The 12395-nt window shown below is 47.6% G+C and overlaps 1 protein-coding gene across 2 annotated transcripts in view; it reads right to left on the reverse strand.

Annotated features, from left to right (window-relative positions):
- The window catches only part of SPTB (spectrin beta, erythrocytic), a 129250-nt gene that overhangs the window by 44749 nt on the left and 72106 nt on the right, over window positions 1–12395 (reverse strand). For both annotated transcript variants that reach the window (XM_058739320.1, XM_058739319.1), the window contains 7 exons: window positions 5754–5905; window positions 4344–4517; window positions 3275–3366; window positions 2789–2869; window positions 2353–2468; window positions 1769–1881; window positions 757–944 (listed from right to left, as the gene is read on the reverse strand). In XM_058739320.1, coding sequence (XP_058595303.1) covers window positions 757–944; window positions 1769–1881; window positions 2353–2468; window positions 2789–2869; window positions 3275–3366; window positions 4344–4517; window positions 5754–5905 — 916 coding nt within the window. The remainder of the gene's footprint in view (window positions 1–756; window positions 945–1768; window positions 1882–2352; window positions 2469–2788; window positions 2870–3274; window positions 3367–4343; window positions 4518–5753; window positions 5906–12395) is intronic.

The raw sequence follows: 12395 nt of genomic DNA on the forward strand, positions 1-12395 counted from the left end.
TTTACAGTACATTCTAGACTCCGTGTCTCGTCTTTCTCTGTTTGAGAGTCATGAATGAAGAGTGTGGGAGGTGAGGGGGAGGAACGAGGCAGAGGGCACCACCAGTGAGCTAGAAATCTGTTTCAGAAGAGCTGGACCAGCTAACAGCAGGTGAGATGGAATGCCCCCGTGTCTGTGCGTACCTGCATGCATGTTTTTATGGGTGTCTGTATGTGCACGTATGGTTCTGTTTGTGCCTATGTATGCACACATGTGCACAGGCCCTGCATACACTGGGGTGAAGCAGGGGTCTCAAGAGGCAGGCTAAATGCTGTGTTGATGAGCAGTGACAGATGAGAGAGAAACAGGATGTACCTGACGACCAACAGGACCCCACACAGAGAGCTCTGGGGCTGAGAATACAGAGGTCGTTACCAGACAGCAAAAGCATGGCTCAGTGCACAGAGGAGAGGAACATTCCAGCACAGGTTCTTTGAAGAGACTCAGAAGTCTGAGATTTCACTCCTGCTCCCCTTCAGGGATCTGGGAAAGTACTTTCTTTGGCTATGAGTTAAGGGTTACTCATCAGTGCCCATTTCCTACAGGCTGATGGCTTGGGAGCAGGGAGGCAGGGTGGGGATGAAGTAGATGACAGATGTGAAGCTCTCTGGTTTCTAGGATATACCTCCTGGATACACTTCTCAAGGCTCAGAGACTGGCTCTACCTTGGCAGTTTCTTAGCACTGATGCCCACCCTCCAAGTGCCAAGGCCCTTACTTGGGTGGCTTCTCCACGGTGCGGTAGGTGCTGAAGGCCTGGAGTTGTTGCTGGACGCCTGTCAGGGAGTTGGCAAACTTGCGGCTGTTCAGGACAGTGATGGTCTGCTCAATCCAGGTGAGCAGGTCAGAGGCCAGCCCACTGTACTTTTCAATCATCTTCTCAGTCTCAATGGCATGGTCAATTACCTAGGGAACCACTTTATTACTTATCCTTATCAGAAGAGCAAGGACATCAATGAGGCCACCAATGGGGACCACAATGAAGGTGGTCCTCCTCTCCAAAACTGGAATGTTCCATGTTGGGTTTCTTCCCTGAGCCCAACAGCACTGCTAAGGCAGGAGGAATGGACTGAAAGTAGACTGGAAACATTAGTAGGAAGCTAGCTGTGCTAGGGCTCAGGGGCAGCTCCACCCTACCCTTGACCCTGTAAAACACTAGTAAAGCTTGCTGTGCCAGGACAGCAGCTACTAGAAAGACCAAGGTCTCGTTTATTTTAAAATGCATTATTAGGAATCCAGGGTTTCTAGAGGCACTGTCTTCGCTAAATGCCAGACACACAAGAAGAATGAGAAATGGTCTCTGCCCTTGGGGAGCTGTGGACCAGCCGGGGAAAGGAATCTGGCATGAGGGTCCATACAGTGTGATGGGATCCTGATATACCACAGGAGCTAAGAGGCCCAGAACCACAATAAACTAATAAATAAAAGCCCATCGTGTTCCTGTGGAAATGTTCATGAGATTTGGGTGTGCCGGTGGAAGATGGGCTCAGAGCTGCAGGCTAGGACATCTTTCAGGACAGACCATCAAATTGCTTTGGAATTCAGCTTGGGAGCCATTAACTTGGCAATGTTTGGCTTCAGAGGAAGTTGGTGGGGAGTGATCTATAACCCCACCCCCCCCCCACCACTGCAGCCAGGGCCTATACACAAAGCTCTTAGAGTAGAAAAGAAGCATCTCGGTGTGACAAACAGGGAAACGGGGACACTCTGGTTATGGAACAGCTTTGTACCTTGCCGACACGCTTGCCCTCCACTGCCAGCACCTTCATCTTGGAGAAATAGTGATAAAATGCCACCACGTAGGTAATAATGGATTTTTCATCAGGGTTTTCTGTGAAGACATCTGCAAGAGGAAAGGGTGTGCTTGCAGAACCCAAATGGAAGCTGGAAATGTCAGGCTCAGAGGGCTTATCTCCCTGTTCCTATAGCATAAAATTCAACTACAGGACCCAAGTGACAAACAGAGGGGTGAGAATGAAAGAATAAGTGTTTGCAATTTTAGCGAGAGGATCAAATCCATTATTAGGACCACAAATGATGAAAGAAGTAAAAAGAAGGATCCAAAGACTACAAGTGGGCCCCCAGTTGGGCCAGGCAAATGTGGGGAACCACCTTGGATCTGAAGAGCAGGCCCGGAGCAGAGCCCTGGCCCAGCCACTGTCGCCTCGCTGTGTCCACGCCTGGCCCAGCACCAGGCCTAGACTCCTCCAGGTGCTCTGCCAGTTTGGGGCTCCCTCCAGCCTGAGCACTGGCTCCCATCACTGCCCATCACTGCCCACCACTGCAGCGGAGGACTGGAGCAGGTGTAGCTCACCTTCAGGGTCGAGGAGCGGGATGATGCCCAGCTGACGCTCAGCCACATCAAACGCATGCTCAAGGTTGTGTCGTGCATTGGAGTCCTTCAGCTTATCAAAGTCGATCAGGTCAGGCCTGGGGACAAGGCCAGGCTGTTCAAAGGGGAGTGGCCATGGCATCCCCCACCAAGAGGGCTGCCCCAGCACAAAGCAAGGATGCTGGGCAGAAGTCAAAGGAGACAGGAGCAGGAGGGGGCCAGCTGTGAACACTAGTACAAGGGGAGGGGGCAGTGGGCATGACTGAATTTCAGGGAGGCAGGGATGCTGAGGGTGAGAGAAGGCCCAGTGGAGAGAACATTCCTGGGAAGCTTGAACAGAAACCTACACGTTGAGTAAAATGTATCCAAACAGCCCAGGTGTTCTGCATTATTTCCACAGCCCTCTCCTCCCCCTTACCGGTGTTTGTGTATCAGGGCGTTAAAGGCCAGGCCATCCTTCCAGCTGGAGGTGAAGTTGGTTACATTGACTTGGGGGTAGCTGCATCCAAAAGAAACAATAAGACCTAAGAAATTGAATCTTTGGGGGTCTCAAAAAGTGTCTACACCTACAAAACTAATACACAAGAGAGAAATGTATCGATCCCTTCTTGAGCCCCTTCAACAACACACAGCAGTTAAGTCACAAGAAGAGGCTCCTCCATAAGGGGGGCCCAAGAGACTCACACACCCAACAGACCCCAGACAGAGTCCGGCCCAGGCAACTCTGGAAAGGAATGCTGAATTTCAGGCCTCTAAGAATCAGGTCAGGATAAATTTTGAGTCAGTTACCCCAATGCTGTTACAGTTCTGGGTGATGATACGGGTGTTCCCTGGGTATGGCAGTACTTGGGGGAAGTAAGGGCATGGTGGGGAATGTAGTAATGAACTGATTCCCAGGGCATACCCTGCTGTCTTCATCTGACACCATAATAGCAATGCATCCTTGGCCGAGCGTGTCTCACGACCTTCCATTGTTTGGACAACAATGTCCTGAATCTAGGGGTGCAGGAACAAGAGAGGGAGGAATTAGATTTGCATCTGGCTCTGTGCCTTCCTTCTCTCCCTCCCTCTTTCTTCCTTCTTAGCCACCCATCTGCATTGTCAGCCCTGCAGCAACACCACAGCTTAAGGCCCTGCATCCCAGTGGCCCGTTTCTCTGCCTTAGTCAGCTGCACAGGACGGGGATGGCTTCCTCATGTTGGAGGAGACAGCTCTAACCTGATGACTAATGGGGTACTGAGAATAAACAAGATACCCCAAATCCTCCTCTGAGTAACAGTGGAGTAACAAGGAACAACATGAATATTGAAAGGGACTGTATGTCTGATTAGTAGCTCCTCTTACCTTTCATTCTCCCCAATTCTGCCATTATTACTGCTTAACTATAAGCACCGACAGAGAGTGAAGTGGGATATCCAAGACCCCTTGGATGAGCTCTTCAGTCTGGGAATTGTGTGCTGTCTTCTTCCTCCCTACCTTCCCTGCCTCAGGACTGGATTCTTTCTGTCCCATGTGGAAGGCCCTGCTTTCCTTCCCTTGCACTTTCTCAACTTCCTTACAGATAATGAACCTTGAATTTCAGGGTGGGAAGAGAAAAGTTTCTGATTGAAAAACATAAAATAGATCTTCTGTATTGTTTTTGCAACTTGTGAATCAAACTATTTAAGAAAAACCAAAAAGTTACACATGTCGGGGGAAGGGGACAAAAGCAGATCTTGTGGTCAGATCTCTGCTACTAGTTTCCATATTCTCCCTCAAAAGACTACACTGTTGACTGAACAGCTCACCTTGAGCTTCAGTGACCAGGCAATGTAGAGGACGGTCCCTTCTTCCTATAAACATTGTCCCACAAGACAGGTTTCTAGCCTCCCAGAATGTGCATACTCGTACTTCATTCACCATTTTATAAGATTCCTAAGTCCTATCTGGCCCCTTAAGGCTCCCTCCACTCCCTCTGCCCCCTTGGAACCCACCTGGAAGCGAAGGATGATGGTCCAGATGAGGCCCAGGACCAGGCGGTGGTTGCCATCCACGATGTCATGGGAGCCCATGTTTTCCAGGTGCACACGCTGCTCCTTGAGGAACTGCAGGGCTTTGTCCACATTCTCCAGGCAGTGGATGCGCATCTTCCCCTTCGTGGGCTTTGGCTGAAGGACAGCATTGGCCCCATGGGCACGGAGGGACCTCACGGTCACCCCCAGAGGTGGTTGCAGCCTAGACCAGTTCCTGCCATAAGCATCCACCCTCCACCCTCCTGGCCAAACTCCAACCCTCACGCTCACTGCTTGCCACTTTTCAACCCCATCCTTTCAGCAAAGTTCAGAGGCTCCCCCTTCCTTGAGCATCCAGAGCTCTGCAATTGGGCTGTGTCAGTACAGTTCCAGGGTCTGAACAAAGCCTTCTGAGTATGTAATAAATGACATTCAAGAGCAGTAACACAACAGATAGTTAATTGAGCACTTACTATGTGCCAGGCACATTTCTAAGAACTATTTACTGTTGGTTGGTGATAAGAGTGGCTTCCTGTTTGGTGACTGATATAACAGGGTCTATGCCAGCATCCAGCCTCCTCCTCCATCCCTGAATGGCCCCAGCCAAAACTTAAGGGGACCACCCCTGAGGAGTAGCCACATCATGTGAAGGGTTCCCAGTGGTAACTCTTTCTAGTTGGCTTTCAATACAGTGTAAAAGGCAGCAGCCTGGAGTTGAAAAGGCAACAGAAGAATGTGGTACCTTTTCATTCAAACCCCAAGGATCTTAGTGCTTCATCAGGCACAGGTATCCTTTTATCCATGGGGGAAACAAGGCAAAGAAGATCCTGACTAATAGGCCCAAGGTCATAATGGAAGTCACTGAACAAAACACGAACCTTCATCTGGTTTTCCCTCAGAGACAACATTACTGCCAGGTGGGTTACAACTGAGAGGACATGTAATAAATTTCCACTTGTAAGAGTGACAGAACACACAGGAAAATATCTTCCATGCTTTCCTCTGGGTTCCAAGAAGGATGCAGATTTCTCCAACTGGGTAGTAACCCATCTTAGCCTGCATGAGGCAACAGATGGTAGGTCCACTGCAGGCCAGCGACAGATGCCCAGGCCCCACGTGGACAAAGTCAAGAGCTCTGCATGGCTTCTGGGAGAAGCATGAAGAGGTAGGAGTGGCCATTAGGCAATGAATTCTGAGTAGAGGTCAGAGAACTCAGGAAGCCACATGGACATCTCACATCAGTAAGCAATGAAACCTCCCAAGAGAATAAGGAGAAACCTTGGAAGGCCATGAGAATTGGAGATACCCACAGACCATGTCTTTCCTGAAGAGGGGACACGGCACAACCACACGGTGCAGGGAAAGAGGCCACGACACAGAAAGGGGCTTTACCAGCATCTCTCCAGAGAGCACCTCCAGGAGCTTGATGAGCATCCGTCCATCCCGCAGATCCTTGTAGAGGTCAGTGATGCGACAGGGCACACGAGCCAGGTTTGAGTTCACCCATTTTGTGAAGGTCTTCTTCTGAACCACTTCCCGCTCATCTGAGTGGGGAGAAGAGCCTTGGGTGAGGTGCCCGGGGTGACAGTGTCAGTGTGCAATGTGACATAGGGCTGAGGGGATTTCTTAATCCCAGGGTCCCCTGATCCCTGGTAGAGGAGGCTGAGGTACCTATTTCATCCCTTTCCTAGGAACATTGGCGGTCAGAGTGTAGCCTTTGGGCAACATGGGCCCATGGACTGGGGCAATGAAGAGATTACTTCTACTACCACATTCTATGCCCAGTGGCTAGGCATGCCTAATTCAGCCACCTGTTTTCCTGTGCCTGGCAGAATGCTCTGTCCCTTTGTACCAGTAAACTCAGATTTCAACGCCAGGTTCACCCGTCTACCCATCCAACAAACATTCCCTGCCTAGAATGGTCTCTCTGGCCCTTCCACTCCACCCCACCCCCTCCACCTAACTCCTATTTGTCCAGAAAGCTTTTGCCAACCCCTTGCCGGGGTTAGGCCTCCCCTTGTGTGCCCCACCCCCTGCATATACATTTCTCATTTAGGTCTTGCTTCACATTCATAGTTGGTGAAAGCCTGTCTCTCCTGCAAGCAAAGTCTGTCTGTCTATCTGGTTAACTTCTATAAGCCGAAGGCCTAGCGCCCGCTACACGGTAGATATTCCAGAGCTGTACTGTATTGAGTGCACATTTACTCAGCTCCCATTGGTGGAGGCTCATGCTAGGCCTGATAATACATAAAAGCAAAACCAACTGCCTGAAGAAGATCCTGGTAGGCAGAGAAGAATGGTGAACAAGGCAAGTTGGAATGTATGATCCGCACAAGTTTAGGCATACAGGAGGTTTGGGTTGGGGGCCGTCCATTGCATTATGCTGCCTCTCTCACCCCCAGCATACCAGGCAGAGGTTCTCCCTCTTCAGACCTGAGAAGCTGACAGACATCCCTACTCGAAATCAGCATCAGCCCTAACCAGGCTTCTCGCTGCACCAGTTCAGGAGAGGTACCTCTTGGCACCTCTGTAAACGAGATTCTGGTAACCTGCACAGTTATGGCTGGGAGCCTTGAACAAGATGCTGGAGAGAGAGAAGCTGGGATAGCACAAAGAATGGGGGAGAAGCGGAAGACAGAAGAGTGGAAGAAAAGAGAAAGGGGGAGAAGAGGGAAGGAGGGTGTACCCTTGTTGTTGTCCCTAGTGAACAGTTTGTGACCACAGGCTTCGGGCGTTTCGGTGCAGGAGCTGGCTGGTCTGACAGTTGCAGAGGAAGCCTGGGGAGGGTGGGTGGGGGTTGGGCACAGCCAAGGCAACTCAGAGCAGCCTAGCCAGGAGAGATGTCAGCCCCTGGGGGCAGGCTTAATGTCCATTCTGCTGAGCCCAAACCGTGGAAAGGTTGGCCTTTTAAATTATTAAATACCTGATTTAACAACAACAAAAAGAGAAGCCCCGCCAGCACGGCCTCAAGGGTATAATTTTGGCGGTTCCGGAGGCTCACAGCATCAAATTCCTTCCTATTGCACTGCTATTTTAGTGTGAGGAACTCAGACACATTATTCACTTATTCATTCATCCAGCCAATGTTTACTGCACAACCACTAGGTGCCAGGCTCTGGGGGAGATGGGGAATCAAGGACAGGAAAGACAGCCCCTTGCTTGAAGCAGACATACTCTGTTATAAATAAGATGGGCTCTGGAGTCCTATATGAAGAATTCAATGGCAGCCATCTAAATAAGACTTCCATGAAGAAGAAAAATACTACTACTGATTCTATGAGTCTCAGATAAATAAAAAATTAAAATGGCATCCATTCATACCAGGCCACTGGGCAAAGTTTCAGGTGAAAAAAACCCTCCTTACTCTTTTGCTGGCAAGTTAAACCACTTTCCTGATTTCAAGGATTGTTCAGTAAAATGTAACTAAAGTTTCAAAGATATATTGGACAAGAAGCAATTGCATTTATTCTGGGGCATGTTTGGGCTCAATAGAACCCACCATGACCCCGTGATGCCTTCCCTAGAAACCAGAACTGTTTTGTTTTTAACTTTTTAATGTTTCTTCACTTTTGAGAGACAGAAAGAGAGAGAGCACGAGCAAGGGAGGGGCAGAGAGAGGCGGAGACATATAATGCGATGCAGGCTCCAGGCTCTGAACTATCAGCAGAGCCCTATACAGGGCTTGGACCCACGAACCCATGAGATCATGACCTGAGCTGAAGTCAGATGCTTAACCAACTAAGCCACCCAGGTGCCCCTAAACCAGAGCTGTTCTTTAAGGGGCTAGCTCTTCTAACTGATGGAGCTTTGAGCAAGGGCTAAAATTTTTAGCCCCCTTAGAGAGAAGTGTGTCAAAAAACTTAAGTCCTTTCTTCATTTCTCCTTTTCCTGTTTTTAAGGATCCCAAAATTTCATCACATGGGTAACGAGACCCATTTATTTGTGGTTGGTGAAGGGTGAGGAAGTGCTTTTAGCTGGGGACATGGGATTTAATTCTCGGCTGCTGGGCTGGCACATATATTGGAACAGATATATCCTAAATTACCCTTAGGTCTCCCCAGTTTTCAACACACAAATGAAGCCTCGTAGACCCCAAAATGTTGGAGCCACAGGTTTAGAGCTCAGGCAGGCAGCTTCTTGGCTGCTTTTTCCTTGAAGACTGGGGTGAAAATGCCCAGAATCACCAGCACCCTGAAACACTCTGCAGTGTTGAGACATGGGAAGGATTCTGAGAGGCTAATGATGATCATAAGGAGAGAAAGCCCAGGAGTGGGGATTAATTTCCATTAGCTGTTTTGCTCTGGCTGCTCCACGTCGGCATGCTCAGCAAATTTACTCCCAGCATGCCCCAGGTGCCCATCAGAAGCCTTCCAAGTACAGGAGAGGCGGGTGGCCCAGGGCCAGCTGGGCTGGGAACCCCAGTGGTGTGGACAGGCTGGGGCAGTGGCCATGTATTGGGCCTGCTGTCCCCAGGGGGCCTGGGCCATCTTGCATGGACCCTCTGTGGAAAGGAGTCCTCAGCAAGGGCTGGCTAGGGGCCAGACCTCATTTCCAGACCCCTAACCCTTCCAGTGCAGGAAAGGGAACAAGTCTACCAGCATGGTCTGACTCAAAGCCACCAGAGCCTCAGAAAACCCTTGTGCCTTTGCTGCCCTCAAGGGTAGGGCCCTCCATTCCTGTCTGTTCTTCCTCTCCCTTTCCCTCCCAGGATGGGACCATCTTCAGTCCTTCCTACATGTCAGGGCTTCTCCTAGAAAACTCACCTTCTCTGACCAGCTGGCTAGAACAAGTGTCTGGATACTGTGACTGGGTGATCTTTCATTTACATTCCCTTTCCAAAGTTTGGTTTGAGGTCAAACAGACCCACAAAACTCAGACTCAAATATTTGTCCACTAATAAGTGAGTTTATAGTACCTGGCACACAGAAAGCTAGCCTAAATGTTACCATCACTCTTATCGTCACTACTACTACTATTTTTTTAGTTAAAAAAGTTTTTTAATCTTTATTTATAAGAGAGACAGAAAGAGACAGAGAGACAGAGTGCCAGTGGGGGAGGAACAGAGAGGGAGACACAGAATCCGAAGCAGGCTCCAGGCTCCAAGCTGTCAGCACAAAGCCCGATATGGAGCTTGAACTCACGAACTGTGAGATCATGACCTGAGCCAAGTTGGACGCTTAACCGACTGAGCCACCCAGGCACCTAAGGACAGTTCATTTTAAAATGAACATACAGGGGCGCCTGGGTGGCTCAGTCGGTTAGGCGTCCGACTTCGGCTCAGGTCACGATCTCGCGGTCTGTGAGTTCGAGCCCTGCGTCGGGCTCTGGGCTGATGGCTCAGAGCCTGGAGCCTGCTTCTGATTCTGTGTCTCCCTCTCTCTCTCTGCCCCTCCCCCATTCATGCTCTGTCTCTCTCTGTCTCAAAAATAAATAAAAACGTTAAAAAAAAATTTTTTTTTTTTAAATAAAATGAACATACAAAAGCTGTCACAAGGTGACACTGGATTAGTTACCAGATAAATGGCACATACAGTAAATGGTCATGGGCCAAAGGGGAGAGAAGTCATTTCTAACTGGAGTAGGCAAGGGGGTTTCTCATAAAGAAAACCTCTTTGGACAGGTAGAGGAGGAGGGGAGCCAGGAAGAGAAGAGGAAGAGAGATATTCCCAGAGAGACATGGAAGGATGGAGTTTGTTCAGGGGCTGCTGACTAGCTACAGGTGAGAAGAAAATGTGTGAGGGGTGCCTGGGTGGTTCAGTTGGTTAAGTGTCCGACTTTGGCTCAGGTCATGAGCTCACGGTTCCTGAGTTCAAGCCCTGTGTTGGGCTCTCTGCTGTCAGCACAGAGCCCGCTTTCAGATCCTCTGTCTCCCCGCTCCCCACCCTCCTGCCTCTCTCCTGCTCATGCTCATCTGCTCTCTCTCTCTCTCTCTCAAAAATAAACATTAAAAAAAAAGAAGAAAATGTGTGGAAAATAGGTTTTAAAACCGAATATGGAAAGCCTTGAAAGAAAGGCCAAGAAGTTTAGATTTAATCCTAAAAGCAAAAGAAGCCACTGAAGGTATAGGAGGTTCATTTCCTGAATTACTAGTTTGTAAGGCCCTCAATGATAATAATAATAAAAAAAGTGTTTCAACTTAAAATGAAATGTGAAAATTTACATAAAGAAACACCTTTATATATTTTTAAAGGGATTCACAATATGTGCCCCATTTTAAAAAATGCTTATTTATTTTTGCGAGCGAGCAAGCAAGAGAACACGAACAAGCAGAGGAGGGGCAGAGAGAGAGGGAGACAGAGGATCTAAAGCAGGCTTCTTGCTGTCAGCACAGAGCCTGATGCGGGGCTTGAACTCACCAACTGTGAGATCGTGACCTGAGCCGAAGTCAGACACTTAACCGACTGAGCCACCCAGGTGCTCCAAGAACACCTTTTTAAAAGTCTCCTGAGGGGGGCGCCTGCGTGGCCCAGTCCGTTAAGCGACCGACTTCGGCTCGGGTCATGATCTCGCAGTCCATGAGTTTGAGCCCCGCGTCAGGCTCTGTGCTGACAGCTCAGATCCTGGAGCCTGTTTCGGATTCTGTGTCTCCCTCTCTCTGACCCTCCCCCGTTCATGCTCTGTCTCTCTCTGTCTCAAAAATAAATAAACGTTTAAAAAAATAAAAAAAAAAAAGTCTCCTGAGGTGCACAAAAGATTTGAACAGGTGGCAAGGCACATCCAAGTCTTGACTAGGAAAACTCAATACGATAACGATGCCAGTTTACTCTAAATTCATTTACATATTGAATATTACTTTAAATATATTTAAATTATATAACTTAAATTTGCGGGGAAACTAGAGAAGCTATGAGAAAATGCATTGGAAAAACAAATAGCTAGGAAAATCCCAAAAAGAAGAGTAACAGACCTTCCCAGGCATTTTTTGTATCAGATAATAAAGCACAGTATAAAGGTACAATGATAAGACTGTGTGCTACTAGCATATGAAAAGACATATCGAGGGGCGCCTGGGTGGCGCAGTCGGTTAAGCGTCCGACTTCAGCCAGGTCACGATCTCGCGGTCCGTGAGTTCGAGCCCCGCGTCAGGCTCTGGGCTGATGGCTCGGAGCCTGGAGCCTGTTTCCGATTCTGTGTCTCCCTCTCTCTCTGCCCCTCCCCCGTTCATGCTCTGTCTCTCTCTGTCCCAAAAATAAATAAAAAATGTTAAAAAAAAAAAAAAAAAAAGAAAAAAAGAAAAGACATATCGATGGAACAGAAGTAGTCCCAAGCACAGAGAGGCACTTGATAACTGATAAAGGCAGTTATTTCAAATAGAAAGGGGAAAAAAGGATTATTGGGTAAGCGGTGTGGAAAAAATTAGATGCCATCCAGGAAAAATTAACTTATATTTATACCTCACATTCCAGGATAATTTCATTCAGATAAAAACTGAAAACGTAAAAATTAAATCATAAAAATACCAAAACCAATCATGGTTGAATGCTTTTGTTTTTGTTTTCTAATGATGCTGGTGTAGAAAAAGTCCTCCTAAATAGGACACAAAATTCAAAACGTAGCAAATAAAAGATTGAAAGTTCAACTACATTAAAAAAAACCTTCAGTCAAAATTTCTGCTCCTATGAATTAAAATTAAAAAAAAAATTTGTGTGGGTTAGAATACCACAAGCAAAGTCACACAAATGACAAAGGATATTTGTAACTCACATCTTTCAAAGAGCCAATTCCTTTAGGATATAAAGAACATATACAAATTAATGAGGAAAAAGACCAACAATCTAATAGCAAAGTGGACATATGTATGTGAACAAAAAGTTAACAGAAAAACTGTAAAGTGGTCTTTAATGTGTAGAAAATTGTCCAAGCTATTCACAGAAGTACAAATTCAAAGTATAAACATACACACGAAATTTAATAAATGGCCCTTAGTTTGGACAGATTAATTATAAAAGACATTTTTGAGACAACTGGGAAAATTTGAATATTAAGTGGGTTATTAGATTGTATTAGAGTTGATGTTAATTTTATTAAGTCTGC

Source organism: Neofelis nebulosa, chromosome 7 (genome assembly GCF_028018385.1).
Source record: "Neofelis nebulosa isolate mNeoNeb1 chromosome 7, mNeoNeb1.pri, whole genome shotgun sequence".
In the NCBI taxonomy this organism is placed as follows: Eukaryota; Metazoa; Chordata; class Mammalia; order Carnivora; family Felidae; genus Neofelis; species Neofelis nebulosa.